The following is a 16830-nucleotide window of genomic DNA, read 5'->3' as shown; positions in this document are numbered from 1 at the left end:
GGCGGGGCGGGCGGCGGCCGTGGGGCCGGGCGAGCCGCCGCGGGGCCGGCGGGGGAGCAGTAGCCGCGGCCCCGCGGAGCGCCTGTAGCCGCCGCCGGGCCGCAGGCTGGCGAGCCGGGGCGCGCTGGCGGCGGCGGCGGCCGAGGAGAAGGAGGAGGAGGCAGGCGGCAGCCAGCCGCCGGCCGCGCCGCCGCCCCACAAGAGGATGAAGAAGCGGAAGGAGCTGAACGCCCTCATCGGCCTGGCCGCCGACGGCCGCAGGAAGAAGCCCGCCAAGAAGGGCTCGGGCCACCGGCTGCTGCGCACCGAGCCGCCCGCCTCCGACTCCGAGTCCAGCTCCGACGAGGACGAGTTCGCAGGGGCGCGGGGCCGCTGCGGAAAGTGAGTCCCAGGCACTGCGCGGGGCCCCTGCTCGGACAAGTCCTGCCCCGGCTCCGCGGCGGGGCTGCGCTGCCTTCAGCGGGTCGGGTTCGTGGCTGGGGGGCTAAAGGGGGTGTGCGAGGCTGGGGACTGCCAGGGGACACTCGGAGCTGCACTGAGCGTGTCCGACCCCGTAGGTTGCCTGTCTGGGGATAGAAGTATCATCGAGTGACAGAATAGCTTGGGTTGGAAGGGACCGTAAAGATCATTAGTTCCAACCCCCAGCCATGGCCAGGGACGGCTCCTACTGGACCATCCCCTGGCTTTTGTCTTTTTCTCCTGTTTTGTGTTCACCGCAGCGCAAGTCCTTGTGGACTAAACTCGGGGGCAAGCTCCTGGGGATGCTGAGCGCAGTTACCAGTGTGTGTGCTCAGCGTGGCACAGTCCCGCGAGCTGGCGCAGTGCTGGCTTTCTCGGGGACGTGGTGTGCTTTTGCCAGTAAATAAGCTTTTCAGTTAAGTAACAGCATTAATAATGGGCCTCTGTGCACACCTGAAAGGAGGCATGTCTCAGGGAACCTTGGGCTTTCACAATTTAGAACGCTCTAGAAGTACTTGTTGTAACATTGTGGTAATACCTTGTCTTAAAGCATGTTTTCCAAGCTATCAAGCAGATATGCCTGACATAAGTTTATGTCAGCAGAGCAGGATATTTTCGTAACAGAAACCGGACAGCTGCTTTTAAATATGCTGAGGATCAATCGAATAGAGAGTAACAGCCCTGACCTGACTTCATAGCCTTATTTATTCCTGAAAACACTCTTTGTTAGTCCTGTCAGCCAAAATGTGTGCTGTTACAACACTGTCCCATACTTTGCTAGAACAGCATTTAAAATAAAACTTTTCTAGGCACTGCTGTATATTCACAAGCTGTTATTTTGTTTTCTGCAGGGGAGACTACCTGCGATGCTGCAGGTTCTGTTACCCTTTATGTGCGTTTGTCATTCTTGCTGCTTGCGTGGTCGCATGTGTTGGCTTAGTCTGGATGCAGGTGGCTCTCAAGGAGGATTTGGATGCAATAAAGGAGAAGTTTCGAACTAGTAAGTATGAATGTAGCTACTATTTCACATTTTCTTTGGGCAGTATGAGGAGCTCTAGTTGCTTGCCTGCTCAGTCAAAGTCTGGAAGTACTGAGCAGACAAATCACTTCTGAATTGAGGAATGCTCTGAGCCAAGAACACTGAGAGTTGGTGAATCTAAGGTGAATGTTAGATGTTCTTGCCTGCTCTCTATCTTCTGAGGAGCAGGCACACTGGACTGGGTGGGCCTGTAGTTGCTTGCATATACATTTCTAAAATTCCTGACTTTGGTCTTTAAAGTGCTCTCTTCCAAGGAAAAACCCTATTAAAAAAATTCTGATCAGCCCTGTCAAAGCAGTCTAGGGAATTCTGAAAATAAAAGAAAAAAAAAAAGAAAAATTCTTGTCTTGAACTCTTTTAAAAACCTCTGATACTTGCTATGGAGTTACTGCAATTCGAATGTTGCTTCAGTACTATATTTTCCCTCTGTATCCTCTGAATGTTCATCTTGCTTGCATTGACCTGTTCTTGTTCAACTTTTACGTCAGGTTACGAATAGTGTAGAGTTAATATGTTTAATACTTCGAGGTGTGGAGTTAAGGTGAAGTGTTTTGCTTGTAGGGCTCAGGTTTTCTCTCTCCATGTCAAGATTGCCATGCCAAGATTTCAATATAATAACTTCTGTAGAGCTGGGGTATCACAAATGGTGATATGTGCGTGTATGGTATGCTCTTGGTTCTCTGTACCTCACCTCTGGGCACAAGATGTGTTTTGAGGCCTTATGTTAGTAGTGTTTAAAATCCTATGTATATTGAAAAAGGTCAGCAAAGGTGTTGTTTTGCTTGTGGTAAAAGAGGCATTGAGAAAGTGCATGTAGAAATTCATTGTTGTTGGTGTTTAGGTGTTCCTGTTCAGGCATGGGAGGTGGGGAGTTGTCTGCCAAGGTGGAACAGGCTGGCTGGGTGTGAGAGAATTGCTGATAGATGTGCTTTTGTATTAATTGATACTGGACTCTAAGAGTTGGCTGTAGTTGCTGTCCACCAGTTCTGGAGGATACCTTCAGTTCCAGGTGCTGCTTTGTGGCTGTGAGTGTTCCCAGCAGCTCTGCAGTGGCTGTTTCTGTGTTCTGGGTCAGCAACTGCTGCTCTTCGTGGACTGCTCCCCTTTAAGGGTGTGCTGGTGGTAAAAGTTTTGCACGAGGACAGCATTTGTTGGCTTTGGTGTAGTTAAGTTTCATCATTCCTGTTCAACACAGACCTCTTTGTTAAAGCAGCTGTTCTCCCTGAGCGCGTTCTCCCTGTCTGGCAATTACAGATGGGCTTGTTTTCTTCTTAATAGCTCTGACAGAAGAGCTGTGCATTTAATGCTTTGTCTGGTAATAAACGTGTCAGATTTCCTTGCCAACATAATAGCATGCCTAGGAGTTGGATGGCAGCCTCATAATGAGGCACAGCATTTAAATACTACAACAAAAAAAGCAGGCAGTAAGAACAACCTGGTTCCAAAAGGTAACCTTTTGCCTTGGTGAAATGTGTGGGTGAACAGAGAAACAAAGGCAGGTGACCCATCTGTCATACAACAAGTTTGGAAAAGGAACCTTTCTTTGAATCTTCATCCAGACTTTTTTCCCCATAAGAACAGATGTTTGTGGCAGTATTTGTTATGTTCTGCCATCCTTTGCACGAAGTGAGTATGGTATGAGTGCTTTTTATAAACAAGACATCTTTGCATCAAGTGTGTTTGGAATAGGAGGAAGTCATGTCGTGTTTTCCCTTCAGCTGTCAGTAATGATGCTAAGAACACGTGTGGCATTTAAGCTTCCTAGTGCTGCAAAAAACTCTTCAAGCAGAGTCTCACTGTACACAGTGAGAGGGGCAAAACAGAAAATAATTTGTCTGTGAGAGCCTATGAAAATGAGATTTAGTGTGAACTGCTTGTGTGAAATGCACTATTAGCTCTCAGTCTGTTTTGGCTAAAACACACCTTTCAAGGTCTTACCCCAAAGTGTTGTTTGTACCTTGAGTGAGGCAGTGCAGATTACTTTGCACCTAAAAAGTTCTTTTAGCACTTGCTTCAAGAGAAGTGAGGTGGGTTTTTGAAAATGCACAGCTTTCCAGTTTTGTGTGTTTAGGTATCCACTCCACAGGCTTCTCCTTTTGACTGGAGTGGTCACACATGGAAATTTGTTCTGCTAGCTACAATACACAGAGGTCCCTCTGCTCTTGGCAGTCTTGTCTGAACGATGGCTGTTTGTTGTGGAGCTTTCCAGTGATGCCTTACAGGTTGGAGGTGCAGATTTTGGAGAACTCTGTCATCTCCATCTCAAAACCTTTGCTTATTTGTTTCTCAGACCTAGGGATTTAGGATTGCCTCACAGCACAGCTAAACAGCTTAGTCACTGCAGATCTGGAAGAGCTGCATTTGTGAGGCTCACTGGAATTGCTTTGAGCTGCACGTTTCCCCCTTCTAGTATTAATGGTAGTAATAACTGACTTTATTTCCAAGGACCTTGTTTATTGATTTGTTTACCAACAGGCATTAATGTATAAGCTTATACATTATTTTTTCAGTTGTCTTTCTGTCACGCAGAGCAACTAATTACATTAATCTCCCTGGAATTCGCTTCATTGTCAGCAGCCCCTCTGCAGGCTTGAAAAGGGCACTGAGGTTCATTTCACCTGCCTCGTTTGCCCTGGGACTGTTGGCAATTCTTATTCACAGGCCCATTACTATTTCATGTTCCCCTGTGGAGGTAATGCAAAATAACTGCACTAAATAAAGACCTACTGAGGATGCCAGAATGACAGGACTATGCAAAGTGTTAAATTTAGTACAGTCTCTCTGGGTTCTCTCTGCAGATATTGGTACTCTTAAAACAAAAAAGAGCTGTCATTCTGAGCAAACACTGAATCCAGAATTGGCAATAAACCTGTATGAAGAAACTGTTATTGCCTTCTTTCACTGCTGTAGATGTTGCTGTTTGTAATTTGTTTTCTGCCTTTCACTGTTGTTTACTTGAACTTTTGTTTTGGTTTGACTTTTAAACATACTTAATTATTTTTTCATTCTTTTAGTGGAATCTAATCAAAAAACATCATTCCAAGAAATTCCTAAACTGAATGAAGATTTGGTGCAGAACCAAAAGCAGCTAGAACAAATTGAGACTGGAGAACTGGGGCTGAGTAAAATTTGGATAAATATCACAGAGATCAATAAACAGGTGAGAGGGGATCAGTCCTTGGTTTTGAAAAGTAATAAAATATTCCATTCAATTTTTTTAATGGAAATTAATTTTATCTAAGGACTTCTGTGACCGTATACATCGCTCTTATTTTTAAAGTTAAAATAGAATATAAACCTCACTTTAAACAAGCAAAACCCAGCTTGAGCATCCAGCTGGGCTGGAGATTGATGACAAGAGGAGAAATTGCATAACTGGTGGAAAGAGTTCAGGCAGAATTTAAAAGAACCCAAGGACTGTGCAGTTCTTAATTTTCCTGCCAAATAGTTGTGATGTTTATGATGAGAGATTTCAAATTTCTGAGAGTGTTTTGTAAGTGTGGAAAAGAGTTACCTGACTCAGAGCAAGCTCCTGTTGCTGCAAACAAAGGCCGGATGTCCTGTGAATATAAAACCTGCTAACACACACTCGGCCTCTGAGCTGGTGTAAATCTTGGCAGTGTTGATGGGGCCAGAACTAAACCACTTACCAGAGAGCTCTTTGCTCAGCTGCTCTATTAAAACACACTTCAAGTGAAGCATCCAGCAAGGCTTTTACTGAAATTTCTGCCCTGGAGGGTAAAAGTTCAGAGCTGCTCACAGTGAATGGTATTGAGAGGTGTGTGGGGGGAACTCTGCTTGACACAGGTGCTCTGGTTTAATTTGTTAGAGTACTGAGGTGCCTGCTCAGATTGATTTTTCTTCAGTCCCATGTGGTGGTTAAGTGCTTACTGGGGCACACCTAAGAGTTTGATTTGCTTTCTTTAGCATCTCACTGTTTTAGCCAGTTATTTAGGCTCTTCATGAGACTTTTGAAAATGCTCTTATCTGCACCTGGGTGTTAAAGATACTTGCACATGGTTCTTGCAGGCCCTCCAGTTACCTCAGGATCTGGTTACAGTCTGAGCCAGATCTTCTGGGGATCAAAATTTTCTCTGTTTTTTTATCCATGAATTGTTGGGATGTGCTGCTGGGAATAATCTCAGCCAGTGTTCACAGCTGTGGAGCTAGGGAGTCTGCATGCCAGCTGATCAGCATTGACCTAATGTAAAATGAGGATTTTTTCCTCAAGTTGCGAAACAACTTTGTTTTTTAACCAGAAGAAAGTGAATTTTAGTCTCTGTTCCAGTTGTGTAGTAGAGGGTTGGAGTGGTAGGTGCAACTTCTTTCCCCATCACTCAGCTGGAGAGGTTGCATGGCTTTGCTGGGTTTTGCCTGCTGGGTTTCATTGCTAAATACAAAAGTGGGTGATGGTTTCCTCCATGTGAGGACTTCTTGCACAATTTTTTAAGTCTTTCTTGGGCAACAGCCTCTCTCTGAGGATGAATGTAAAACTGGCAGAGGGTACCTTCTTGAAAAGAAGGGTCTTCTATAGCTCTCATTTAAAAAAAAATAAATAAAAACCTGCTCTTTTGCAAGAGACAAAATATTTTTAATGCAGCCTACACAGGACTTCTTACCTAGTGACAGGGGTGTGTACATGTATAATTTTGTATTGCCTTATGTTTTAATATTACACATCAGTATTGGAGAAGGTCAGAATCAGGATTATGTCACCTAATTCTAAGTGTTCTTTTTTGGTTTTAGATATCACTATTGACCTCAACAGTAAATCATCTCAAAAACAATATAAAATCTGCTGCTGACCTGATTTCTCTTCCCCTCACAGTAGAGAAACTTCAGAAGGTGAGTACTGTAAATGTGGCTATCACTAAATGTGTTCTGTGTGTTAAGCTGCAGCTGGGCTCTTGCAGACAGCAGTGACAATGGGAGCTGCCTGAGTTGCAAGGAATATTTGCTTCTCTTGTCTTTAAAATTTGACTTTATTTATTGTATGGTCCTGTGATAATGTGTGGCAGGTAAAAAATTTAAAGGCCTTTGTTTATCCCTTTTGGAGATGTATTTGTTTGTATTATACTGTCCCATGTGTACCCTGGAGCTGATCTTTCTGGTTACTTTCCTTCAAATTGCTAATCTTAATATAATGTAAGATACTTGGAAAAAGTCTGTCTGCAGTTTTATAACTGCATGCAAATAGGTGGTTTGTTTAGCTTTTTTAATTGGAAAAGGAAATGCATTGCTTTCTGTTAATACAATATCTTACTGTGTGCCTTAGCTGAGCATCTTTTACCAAAGAACTGTCCCATTTATTTTGGTAAAAAGAATGGCTTGTTGAGACTTGCAGAGCTCTTCCACGGCAGTTCTGTTTATTTAGCAATAAACATTTATATTGGGCTAACACCTAATGTTAGCAATAAACATTTATTGGGCTAACACCTAATGTTAGTCCAGTCTTTGTGGCATTATGGGTTTCCACATCTCATTTCCTATCCCTACAAAATTAATGTGTCATCAACAAGCTAGTGATATGCAAAGCAATGAGTGGTTTGGCTGATGGGGCTGCCAGGATTTATTTTTCTGGGAGGAGTACAAAGCTGTTTCCTAAGTTCCTTATTTGCTGCTGCAAGCAGGCTGGATTTTCAGAGTGTCCTGTCAGAAGCAGTCTTAAGGCATGTTGTTTATCAGGAGTAGTGTGGCAGCAGGACCAGGGCAGTGATTGTCCCCCTGTACTGGGCACTGGTGAGGCCACACCTCAAATCCTGTGTCCGGTTCTGGGCCCCTCAATTCAGGAAGGACACTGAGGTGCTGGAGCGTGTCCAGAGACGGGCAGTGGAGCTGGGGAAGGGTCTGGAGCACAAGTCTGATGAGGAGCAGCTGGGAGTGTTTAGATTGGAGAAAAGGAGGTTCAGGGGGGACCTTATCACTCTCTACAACTCCCTGAAAGGAGGTTGGATCCAGGTGGGGGGTCAGGCTGTTCTCTCAAGTGGCAAGTGATAGGACAACAGGAAATGACCTAAAGCTGTGCCAGTGGAGGTTTAGATGGGATAATAGGAAAAATTTCTTCACTGAAGGGGTTTTCAGAGAATGGAGCAAGCTGTACAGGGAGGTGCTGGAGTTGCTGTCACTGGAGGTATTTAAAGGATGTGGATAGGAGCTTGGGGACATGGATTAAGGGTGGACTTGGCAGTGCTGAGTTAACAGCTGGACTCAGTGTTAGAGGTCCTTGCCAACCTAAGTGATCCTATGACAAGGCTGCGTTTCTTATGTAGGATTTGGTTTTCTTGAGCCTTTTTCCTTGTAGGTACCATTCCTGAAAATACAGATGCCTGCTGGTGTTAAATCCTGAAGGATTACTGAGGGAGTTCCTCTCAGACTGGTTCATACTGGTGAAGGGTGCTGAAGGTGTCCTGAGGTCCTCCAGGGCAGAGGTTGCTTTGGGTATAATTTGCAGTTTAGAGTGCAAAGAAAGTTCCAAATTCTTCAAACTCCTGTGCATATTTTTGTGGCAGCCTGCCTGCAGTTTCACTAACAAAACATTGTGTTCAGCTGATTGGTACTTTGAGACAGTGCAGTTGAAGGAAGGCTGAGATTTCTGTCATCTTTTTTATTGCAGACTGTAGCCAACATAGGTAGCACCCTTACCAGTGTGGCTCATGATGTTGAAAATATACAGACTGCTATTGAGGAATACAAGAAATCCATAGAAATACTCCAGAATGATGTGGTAAGAAAAATGCTTTAACACTGCCTAATATGAAGCAAGTTAAAGAAATGCTTGGAGTTGTGCCTTTTGCCTTTGAAATACTTTTGAGCTTTCTGTGGGTTGATGCATTAATTAGTTAATCTTCTAATCCCTGTGTGACATCTCCTATATGGTACCAAGTTTGTATTTCTCCGGAGCCAGAATTGTTCCTTTCTACTCTTCTTATCCTGCATATTTTTGCTTCCTACTCCACAGATATGGGGGCTTGAGAGATGCTTCTGTGTGATGCAGGGTACTGCTTATGGTAGCTGTCTGCACTGTTTTAGGTTTGGGGATGTGAGAAAATTGAGATAGTTTGTTGGTTGAATTAAGAATCCATATCAGGATGAAATTACTGACTGTCTTTACCAGACACTACTCACTGTATTTATCCTGACCTCTCACTTGGGGTTGACAAACTGAGCTGGTAATTACAGTTTTTCAGCTAAACTGCAATTCAAGAATTCTTGCAGATAAAATCTAAATTAGACACGTAATAAGGCTTGATTCAGTCAGTGGGTGCTCTGAAAACATTGCAGATATGGCAGTGTGTATGGTAGCAGTGAATGTGTATCATAACACTTCATTAAATGGAGAATGGTTAATTAGGAGGGTTTAATGAAAATAAATTTGGACCTTATGTGTTTGAAAGAGAAAACTATTAGCCTAGTTAAAATACTGCATGCACAGCAGCCCTGAGTGACTGTAATTGTAGCAAAACATCCTTAGCTCCAGTCTGCCACTTATTAAGCACTTATTCACAGGGATTTTCTAACACAATTTTCTACTTCTTTTCTTAGAAGGAATTAAAACAGCTGCCTTCACTTCCCTCCACTATTGTGCCAAGGACTGAGGGAAATGAGACAGAATACTGCAAAAAGGTATTTTTCTTCCTTGCATAAGGGATTTTGGTACAAGTGTCATGGATATGTAACTTACCCATGTATTTTGCAGTACTGTAGTGTGCAAAAAGTATGGTTTTTATCAATACAATGCAGATAGCACGCTTTAAAGCAAATCATAAGGGTATTTTGCTGTAGTTTGTTCCTGTGTATGTGCAAACAGGAGAATGCCTTGTTCTGAGAGTGGATTTTTTTTGTGTTCTGACTGGGTGAGGAGTAAAAAGAGTGAAACCAATATCTGACAAATTATAGGTGTGCTTTACTAAAGTAAATGAAAATAAGTTAAAAGCTTTTAGTGGAGTGGATTTTATAGCAGGTACGTGCTAATCTGAGCAAACTTGGGAGTGGCCTGTACTGAGTCACCCTCAATGTAATGAGGTGTGGAAAGCGGTAATTCAGCAACAACAAAAAAAAGGTTAATGTGTAGGTGTTTAGCTGAATGGGTTGGAACAGAACGACTGCACTTAACTTACATCTAATACAGTCAATATCTTCCTCAAAAATGAATCCTGTATATAAATATGCCCAGTACATGCTTTCTTGGGGAAAATCATTGTTGTGCTTACAAAGCTTGACCTGGAAAATGAGATGAATAGGCTTTCTGTGTTCACTGGCACGGCTGAAGTGATTACATTAGCAACAAAGAGGTTAGCCCTGGGGAAGAATCTCAGTTTCAAACGTTTAGAAACTTGGAATAACTTTCTGGAACCTTCCAGCTGGATGTTTTCAGTGATGTCAGTGGAGAGTTAAACTGAGTCAGTTATGTTGTTAATAGCAGGAGTTGCTGCACAGATTGGGTAAGATGACACCTGCTGTGTCCATATTTCAGGAAAGCCAGGCACTGCATGCAGCTTTGGAACAGCTAAATAATACTGTAGTGGTGTACCAAAAGTTGAATGACATCAAACTTCTAAATGTGGATTCAGCCCTTGGCAACCTCAGCCGGAAAGTGACGCTGTTGGAAAACTCCCCCCTTGTTATGAAAAATCTGGAGAAAAGAGAGAACTCGTCTACCATCATGGTAAGAGGTGGCTCAGGGTGTCTACTCAGGCTGCTACTTCCCTTGCACTGCAGATACAGCTTTTCAGACCTAAGTAAAGAAAATATCAGAGTGAAACTTGAGATACTTAGGAGTTCATTATAAAAGGCTGGAATTTGTTTCTGAACAGATTAAGAGTGTCTCAGAAGCAGAATTTTACTTATTTTCTGCAGTATCTACAGGAAAATGTCCAAAACACTGTGACATTTAAGAGTTGGGTGGTTGCTTTCTGAGGCAGGATCACAAACTGAGCTATGTTTTAGGAATCACTCTGGTATAGATCTGTTAAGCCACCCTGAGGAGCTAAGTGGGGCTCTGCATTTGTTCAACAGTGCTTAAATTCTAAAAGAAAAACAATAATAAAAAAACCTCCTAAATAAGTTCGTAAGTTCTTCCAGTGTTTTCTGTTTGCCACACTGGGGCCAGTCTGTGAGAACGTGTTCTGTATGTTTAGCAATAAAGGAACATGATGGCGTTGCTGTGGTAAATTATGTAACCCATTTTTATGACTTCATGTTTATTCTACAGTGTATCTGCCCTGGTCTGTCTCAGCTTCATGTCTGCCAAATTTGAAGGAAAGAAACTCTGTTGTAGAAAATAAAAAGCACATGATTAAACTCTGCTCTGTTTTTTCTGAAGGGGAATGATGCAACTACCTCTCCAAAAGTGGAAAATGAAGATCAACTAGATAGTGAAACTGAGTCAAGTAAAGATCTGAAGGTAAAGTAAGGAAATACAAATAACACTGGATTAGTAGAGCATGTAATTGTCTTTCTAAAGATGTTTTAAATGGACCTTAATTGAGCAAAATTCTGCAAAGAGGCACTAGTGGAGTCAAGGATGTGCTGGAAGCCCCTCTCAGTGATGGTCTTTCACTGGCTGGGAGTGAGTTTAACTGAATGGCCAAATTGTGGGCTAGGGATAGGAGGGGATGCTGCTGAGTTTAGTTTCCATCTGCTGGAAAGAAGGTGGGTGAGTGAACAGACTGCACTGTCAGTTCTGGGCTTGCATTGATGTGAACTCAACCTGTCATCTGGAATGTACCAATGAAAAGAGTAAGGGAGCTGCAGATTAAAAAATGTGGGCCTTTTACTTGAACAGAGATACAGTGGCTCCTACATGAGGGTTGCCACTACTTGCAGACAAACCTTTGAAACGGCTAAGCAGTTTAATTAATGTATAAGTGCTCACTCCAAGTGGGCTTAACTGTTTTATATTACAGTTTTTCAGTGTCTTGCTCTTTTCTGTAGGAAATACAGAAAGTAAAAATCAGATTCTTTTGAAATGGGTGTATGCAAAATAATTGCCTGGTTTTCAGGTTGAGGTACTGATTCTGTTGTTTTCCTACAGACCGTGTAAATTTATTCATTACATCATCCCATAGATTCTTGTATTTGTTTGTTGGTTTTAAATCTTGTTTATAATTTTAAACTTGATCAGCCTGGATACCTCTAAGTCAGTCAAAACTGCTTACACATTTTAAATTACTACTTTTGCTGATCTTCTACATTTACTGAAGGGGTGCATTTTAAGATATTTTTTTCTGTACATATGCAGGAAACAGAAACTAGGGATACTCAGGTATCAAAACTAAAAGAGACTCTTCAACGGATGAATGCTCTCACAGGCAAGCCAGAAAATGACAGACCTATTGAGGCATCAAAGAATGGTAAGAATGTCTTTTAACAGTAATCTGTAAACCTGGATGTTCCCTTTGTAATTCAAAGAATAACTAATTAAGGTGGATAATTCAGACTCTTCCTTAAGATTTTGATGAAGGCTTTTTAGTTAAAGCAGTAAGAAACAGGTGTTTCTAAACCAGAAAGCTGTATATGACTCCAAAAGTTGGAAGGTGACTTAAAATGTATATGGCAGGATTCCTGTGGATCAATAGCTGGTGTTTGGCATGCAGTGATTAACTGTAGAACTTTATACCCAGGAACATCTGGCTTTGTTTTTTCAAAATGTAAATGTATCATAGAGGAAGGTTCTCTGCCTCTGTGCTGACTTCGATTCTGCACTTCTGCTGAGCATCAGATTTTTAAATATTTCATTACAATAGAACTGTGCTGCTTGTTCATTCCAAGCAGGAGTTTGGAAGTTTAGACCTTGCTGTTAGGGAATGTTGATATTGATGAGGTGAAAGCAACCCAGGTGGGCAGATGTAATTTGCTCAATGAAGCTTCTTCAGCACCCTCAGAAGGGGGAGCAGAAGACACTGCCAAGTCATTCTTTGTATGGGAGTTTACAAATACACACCTCCTAGTCCAGAATGGAAGATGAAAGCTGTGTGACTGTCCTTTCAATTATTGGTAAAAGGGGACAACACCACTCCCTTCTGAAATACTGCAGCATTCTTATCCCATACAGCTACTGTAATAAAAAAATTTAAAAAGTAATTAGTTTCATTGGATTTTTGTTCGGTTTTGCTACTGTAATTCTGTGGAATTAGTAAGACTAATAGAATTTGTTCTGTAACAGTTGAAAGTAGTCAGAGTACTACAGCAAAGCCCACAGAGCTATCAAGGGTGGCTTCAAGGTCAGCTGGTGACAACACAGAGAGGAACGGGCAGCTGAGCCATCTGTCCTTACCAGGAATTTCCAGCATTGAAGGTATGTCCTTTTCAGGCTGACCTTTTCTTCTGAGTATTTCATGTAAATGTTTAGGAGAGGATAAGTATAAACATTCTGGGAGATACGAGGTCAATTTTAACAGCTTGAGGACTATGGGCTTTAAAAAAATCCCAGCAATTAAGAAAAAAACTGAAAAGAAAGAATAGCATGTAAAAGAAAAGAAACTGAGATTTAAGCAGGAGTGTGCATTGTTAGTGAATTATAATTGTTTTGAGTACCCAAAGTATTACATCGAGTGCCCCAGAGAGTGGGAGAGAAGTCAAGGGTAGAATTAACGTGCTGAAGGAAAAAGAAGTAGCTATGAATGTGTATGTTCTGGGGCTTTTTTCTTTTCTGTTTTTTTTTTTTTTGCAAGAGAACACTGCCTGGTCAGATGAATGGTTTCTGGATCTTGCTGTTCAGTCTCTTCAGTTCCTGAAAGGGCAACTCTTTGCATCAGGAAGTGAATAGACACTTTTCCCTTTATATCATCTGTCCTGTTGGTATAGCAACTGTCATTCAGAGCTTGCTTTTGTGGGGGACAACTGCATCTGCATGCAGTTAGTGTCTGTAAAATGGGCTGTTAGCTGTGGCCAGAAATAGGGATTACTTTCTTCAGATTTAGTGTAATTTAATCCAGAAATGTTCATGCTTTTTTCTCCTAAACTGTTATCAGCAGCTTGTGACAACATAGGAGGCAAACTCCTCACTCAGGAATGCCATATGTAGTTACTGGGTAGTAAGAGACAGGGCTGTAAAACTGGGAAAGCAGCTTATAGGGTATTCCTGTGTACTTAAAGGAGCTGTTTCTCAATCCTTGTTCTCTTTGCAGATCTTCAGAAACTGTTCAAAAAAGCACCTGCCGATGCTGATGGAAAACTCTCATACCAAGATCTTCAAAAGCTGCTTGGCTCCACAGCCCAAGAATCCCAGAGCTTTAAGGAGTTTGACACAGATGGAGATGAGAAATACACGCTAACAGAACTGAGATTAGCACTAGGTGTATAGGGTATATGTTTAGAAATGTGATATTGGTGGATGTTACTGTAGCTAAAGGAAGCTACAGGACATGAAAAGCTATGGCTGCACTTTCCCAGTGTTTTACTGATCTTTGGAGCTAAATTACTGTACACATAGTCACCTCTTTTTTTCAGTTGCATTTATTGAAAAGAAATTTACAAACTTATATGTCGATAGGACATAATATTGGGACTTTGTTAAAATCCAGGAAATTCCCAAACTTGGAAACATTTTCCTCTCATTATTTCCTTCTCAAGGGAGTTATTGGTTATAACTTAAAATGTGTACATACTAAAATAAAACTATGGTTTTATATTTCACTGAAATTTGCCTTAAATTAGAGAGCTGCACTTTATGTAGAGCAGAAGGAAAATCTGTCTTGTGAAGATGGGCTGCTTCTGCTTGTAAATATTTGAGATAGAGTAAATTATGCATATTTAAGGAGAAGTTGTGTCAGGGGCTGTGTTGGTAGTAAGCTGTTTATAATGAGAGACTGAGCCTGGAATGCAGGGTTAAGAGCTTCAGCTAAATTTCTGATTTTGACTAAGTATATCCATGAATAAATTTGGCCTCAGTCAGAGGAAAGCTGGAGGGGTAAGTCATGCCCATCTACAGCAGGATGTATTTTTAAAGGGAAGAGTTGAAACATGTTTTTATATCATGAGCCTACAGGAGCAATTAACTTGCCAAGTGCTTGGGTTTTCACTTCAGCATTCTTTAGGCTTCGCTGTGTTGCATTCAGATTATATTTTGTGAGATGAGCCTGTCTATTTATTTTTTTTAAATGAACATATTGAATAGCTTTAATAGATGCTTAAGAGGTAAAAGGCTACAGTGCAGCTTGCTGAGCAGCACCTGAGCAGTTCATGCCTCAGCAGTGCTCTGATACACTCCGGGAGTGTGAGTGGGTGGGAAGGCCCAGAGGAGACTTGTGAGCTCTTTCCTGACTGTTGTGACCGTGATCCCTTCTTGGTACCTTTATTTTTTGTCTTCTTTCAAACAGAAGGATGTGAAAAGCTGTGTAGGCATGTGCAACAGCATCATCATTCTGTACTGCCACATGGTTTGTGAGTGAGGTTTCCTTACTACAGAGGAACTTAAAGATCTGTTTATAGTAGTGGATCTAAACACAGTGTATTTATTATGTTCTGGAACATAGAAAAATGACTTTCGCAGAGGGGATTCTCTCTTGCAGGCTAGATCAGGGCCAAGTTGGGTGATTTTGCTCACAAATATCACTGATCTTGTTAAGAGTTTGCATGATTAGTGAGTTGCCCAGCTTGCTGAAACATCAGTTTATGAGGAAGTCAGTTCATAATTGTTGACTTTTATGTAACTTTAGACTGGATGTTTTATCATTAATTGTATTTTGGAAGTATGAATCAGCAAAGGAATGTACAAAATGGAGCCCTGTTACCCATTTCCTAGGCTTCTTTCACTGTTGCTCTTCTATCCTGTTTGGGTAATGCAGATGCCACCCAGTACCAAAATGCTTTTAATGTGACGTTTGAAAATGCCATATTTCAAAACAAAACAAAACCAACCAACCTGGGCTTTAGAGAGGACAAGAAGCCAACACGTGCTTCTTGCCACTTCCCATACCCTTTTATACACTACTGTATGATTCCTTAACCAAATAAAGAAAAAAAGCAATAAAATGTAACCATTCTGATATTTTATTTGTACATACTGTATCATAGCCATATGCCAGAGTTTGCAAAATATTTTTGGAAGTTTGTTTGTATGAAATTTAACTTTACCTTAAAATTTAAAAGATTATGGTACTGCCTTGTGAATCTTTCAGTGTTTTGTTTTGTTGCAGTCTGCTTTACTTTTAGAAGGCTCTTCAGCAGCAGTAGTGAAAATGCCAGCTAGACCTGATGTGTGCTGTTCCACTGCCCGTGTCCTCTGCCTGTGCCCAGGGAGCTCAGCCCACGGCTGCTTCTTCACTTGCATGTCGAGGGCACAGTCGATGGCTAATTGCTGTGGTCACTTGTAGGATGGGCTTGTGCTGCTGTCAGTTAGACAAAATCCAAGTGGTACAGTGGTCTCTTCTGTGCTGCAGGCTGGGAGCACCGGTCCCATCCCTGCGAGGTTTCTGCTACGCCACCGCTCTCCATCCCGCATGCTTCCAGAAGCCCTGACGCCAGATGTGGGCAGGGTTACTCTCCGGTGTTTGATGAAAAGCCGTGAGTGTAATAAATACACTCATCCAAATCAGTTCCCTCCCCTAACTCGTGCGGCTGCTGGTGGGGTACCAGAGGGGCGGCTGGATGCTCTGGGCAGCGAGTCCTTCAGGAAAAAGCTATGTTTGTGTGAAATCAAAAGCAATGAAGCGCTGAGAGCGAGCTGTAGCAGGAACAGAGCTATGAGCCGCCGAGCCTTGCTGTTGTGCCGTGATTCCTGGTACAGCTTTCGGGCTGTACCTGTGGGTTTGGGTGACCACTGTGTGTACCTCCCCCTGCGGTTACCGACCTGCGCGGGGAGCGGGGCCGTGCCCACCGCGCTTGTTCGCTCCGCGGCGCTCTATCATGTAATGCGACTTTTACGTGTCTCAATAAAAGCTCCTTTCCAGTGTGCGGCTCCGGCTGGTGCCTGGCAGGGGAGGTGGAACGGGGTGGGTCGGGGCGGGCTGAGGGGAGCGGGAGCCATGGCGGGGCGGGCTGAGGGGAGAGGGCGGGGCGGGCTGAGGGGAGCAGGAGCCATGGCGGGGCGGGCTGAGGGGAGAGGGCGGAGCGCGGGGCGGGCTGAGGGGAGCAGGAGCCATGGCGGGGCGGGCTGAGGGGAGAGGGCGGAGCGCGGGGCGGGCTGAGGGGAGCAGGAGCCATGGCGGGGCGGGCTGAGGGGAGAGGGCGGAGCGCGGGGCGGGCTGAGGGGAGCAGGAGCCATGGCGGGGCGGGCTGAGGGGAGCGGGCGGAGCGCGGGGCGGGCTGAGGGGAGCAGGAGCCATGGCGGGGCGGGCTGAGGGGAGCGGGCGGAGCGCGGGGCGGGCTGAGGGGAGCAGGAGCCATGGCGG

The 16830-nt window shown here is 43.3% G+C and overlaps 1 protein-coding gene across 1 annotated transcript; it reads left to right on the top strand.

Moving 5' to 3' along the window:
* The first annotated feature begins 27 nt into the window (after positions 1–27).
* On the top strand, positions 28–16393 carry EFCAB14 (EF-hand calcium binding domain 14). Its single transcript, XM_032118113.1, has 11 exons — positions 28–381; positions 1311–1459; positions 4513–4658; positions 6245–6343; positions 8112–8222; positions 9041–9121; positions 9972–10163; positions 10821–10901; positions 11739–11850; positions 12663–12794; positions 13627–16393. Exons 1-11 carry the CDS (start codon positions 206–208, stop codon positions 13800–13802), a joined length of 1455 nt encoding a protein of 484 aa, XP_031974004.1. The 5' UTR covers positions 28–205; the 3' UTR covers positions 13803–16393.
* The last annotated feature ends 437 nt before the right edge of the window (positions 16394–16830 follow it).

The sequence above is a fragment of the Corvus moneduloides genome, chromosome 9 (genome assembly GCF_009650955.1).
Source record: "Corvus moneduloides isolate bCorMon1 chromosome 9, bCorMon1.pri, whole genome shotgun sequence".
Classification (NCBI taxonomy): Eukaryota; Metazoa; Chordata; class Aves; order Passeriformes; family Corvidae; genus Corvus; species Corvus moneduloides.
This window is presented reverse-complemented; position numbering and strand designations above follow the sequence as displayed.

What these genes read in the sequence shown, in the direction of transcription:
- EFCAB14 (XM_032118113.1), top strand. Translation starts at nt 206, where the DNA reads ATGAAGAAGCGGAAGGAGCTGAACGCCCTCATCGGCCTGGCCGCCGAC. An exon ending in CAGTAGAGAAACTTCAGAAG is followed by an intron (nt 6,344 to 8,111) that starts GTGAGTACTGTA and finishes TTTTTATTGCAG; the next exon opens with ACTGTAGCCAACATAGGTAG. An exon ending in AAATACTCCAGAATGATGTG is followed by an intron (nt 8,223 to 9,040) that starts GTAAGAAAAATG and finishes TTCTTTTCTTAG; the next exon opens with AAGGAATTAAAACAGCTGCC.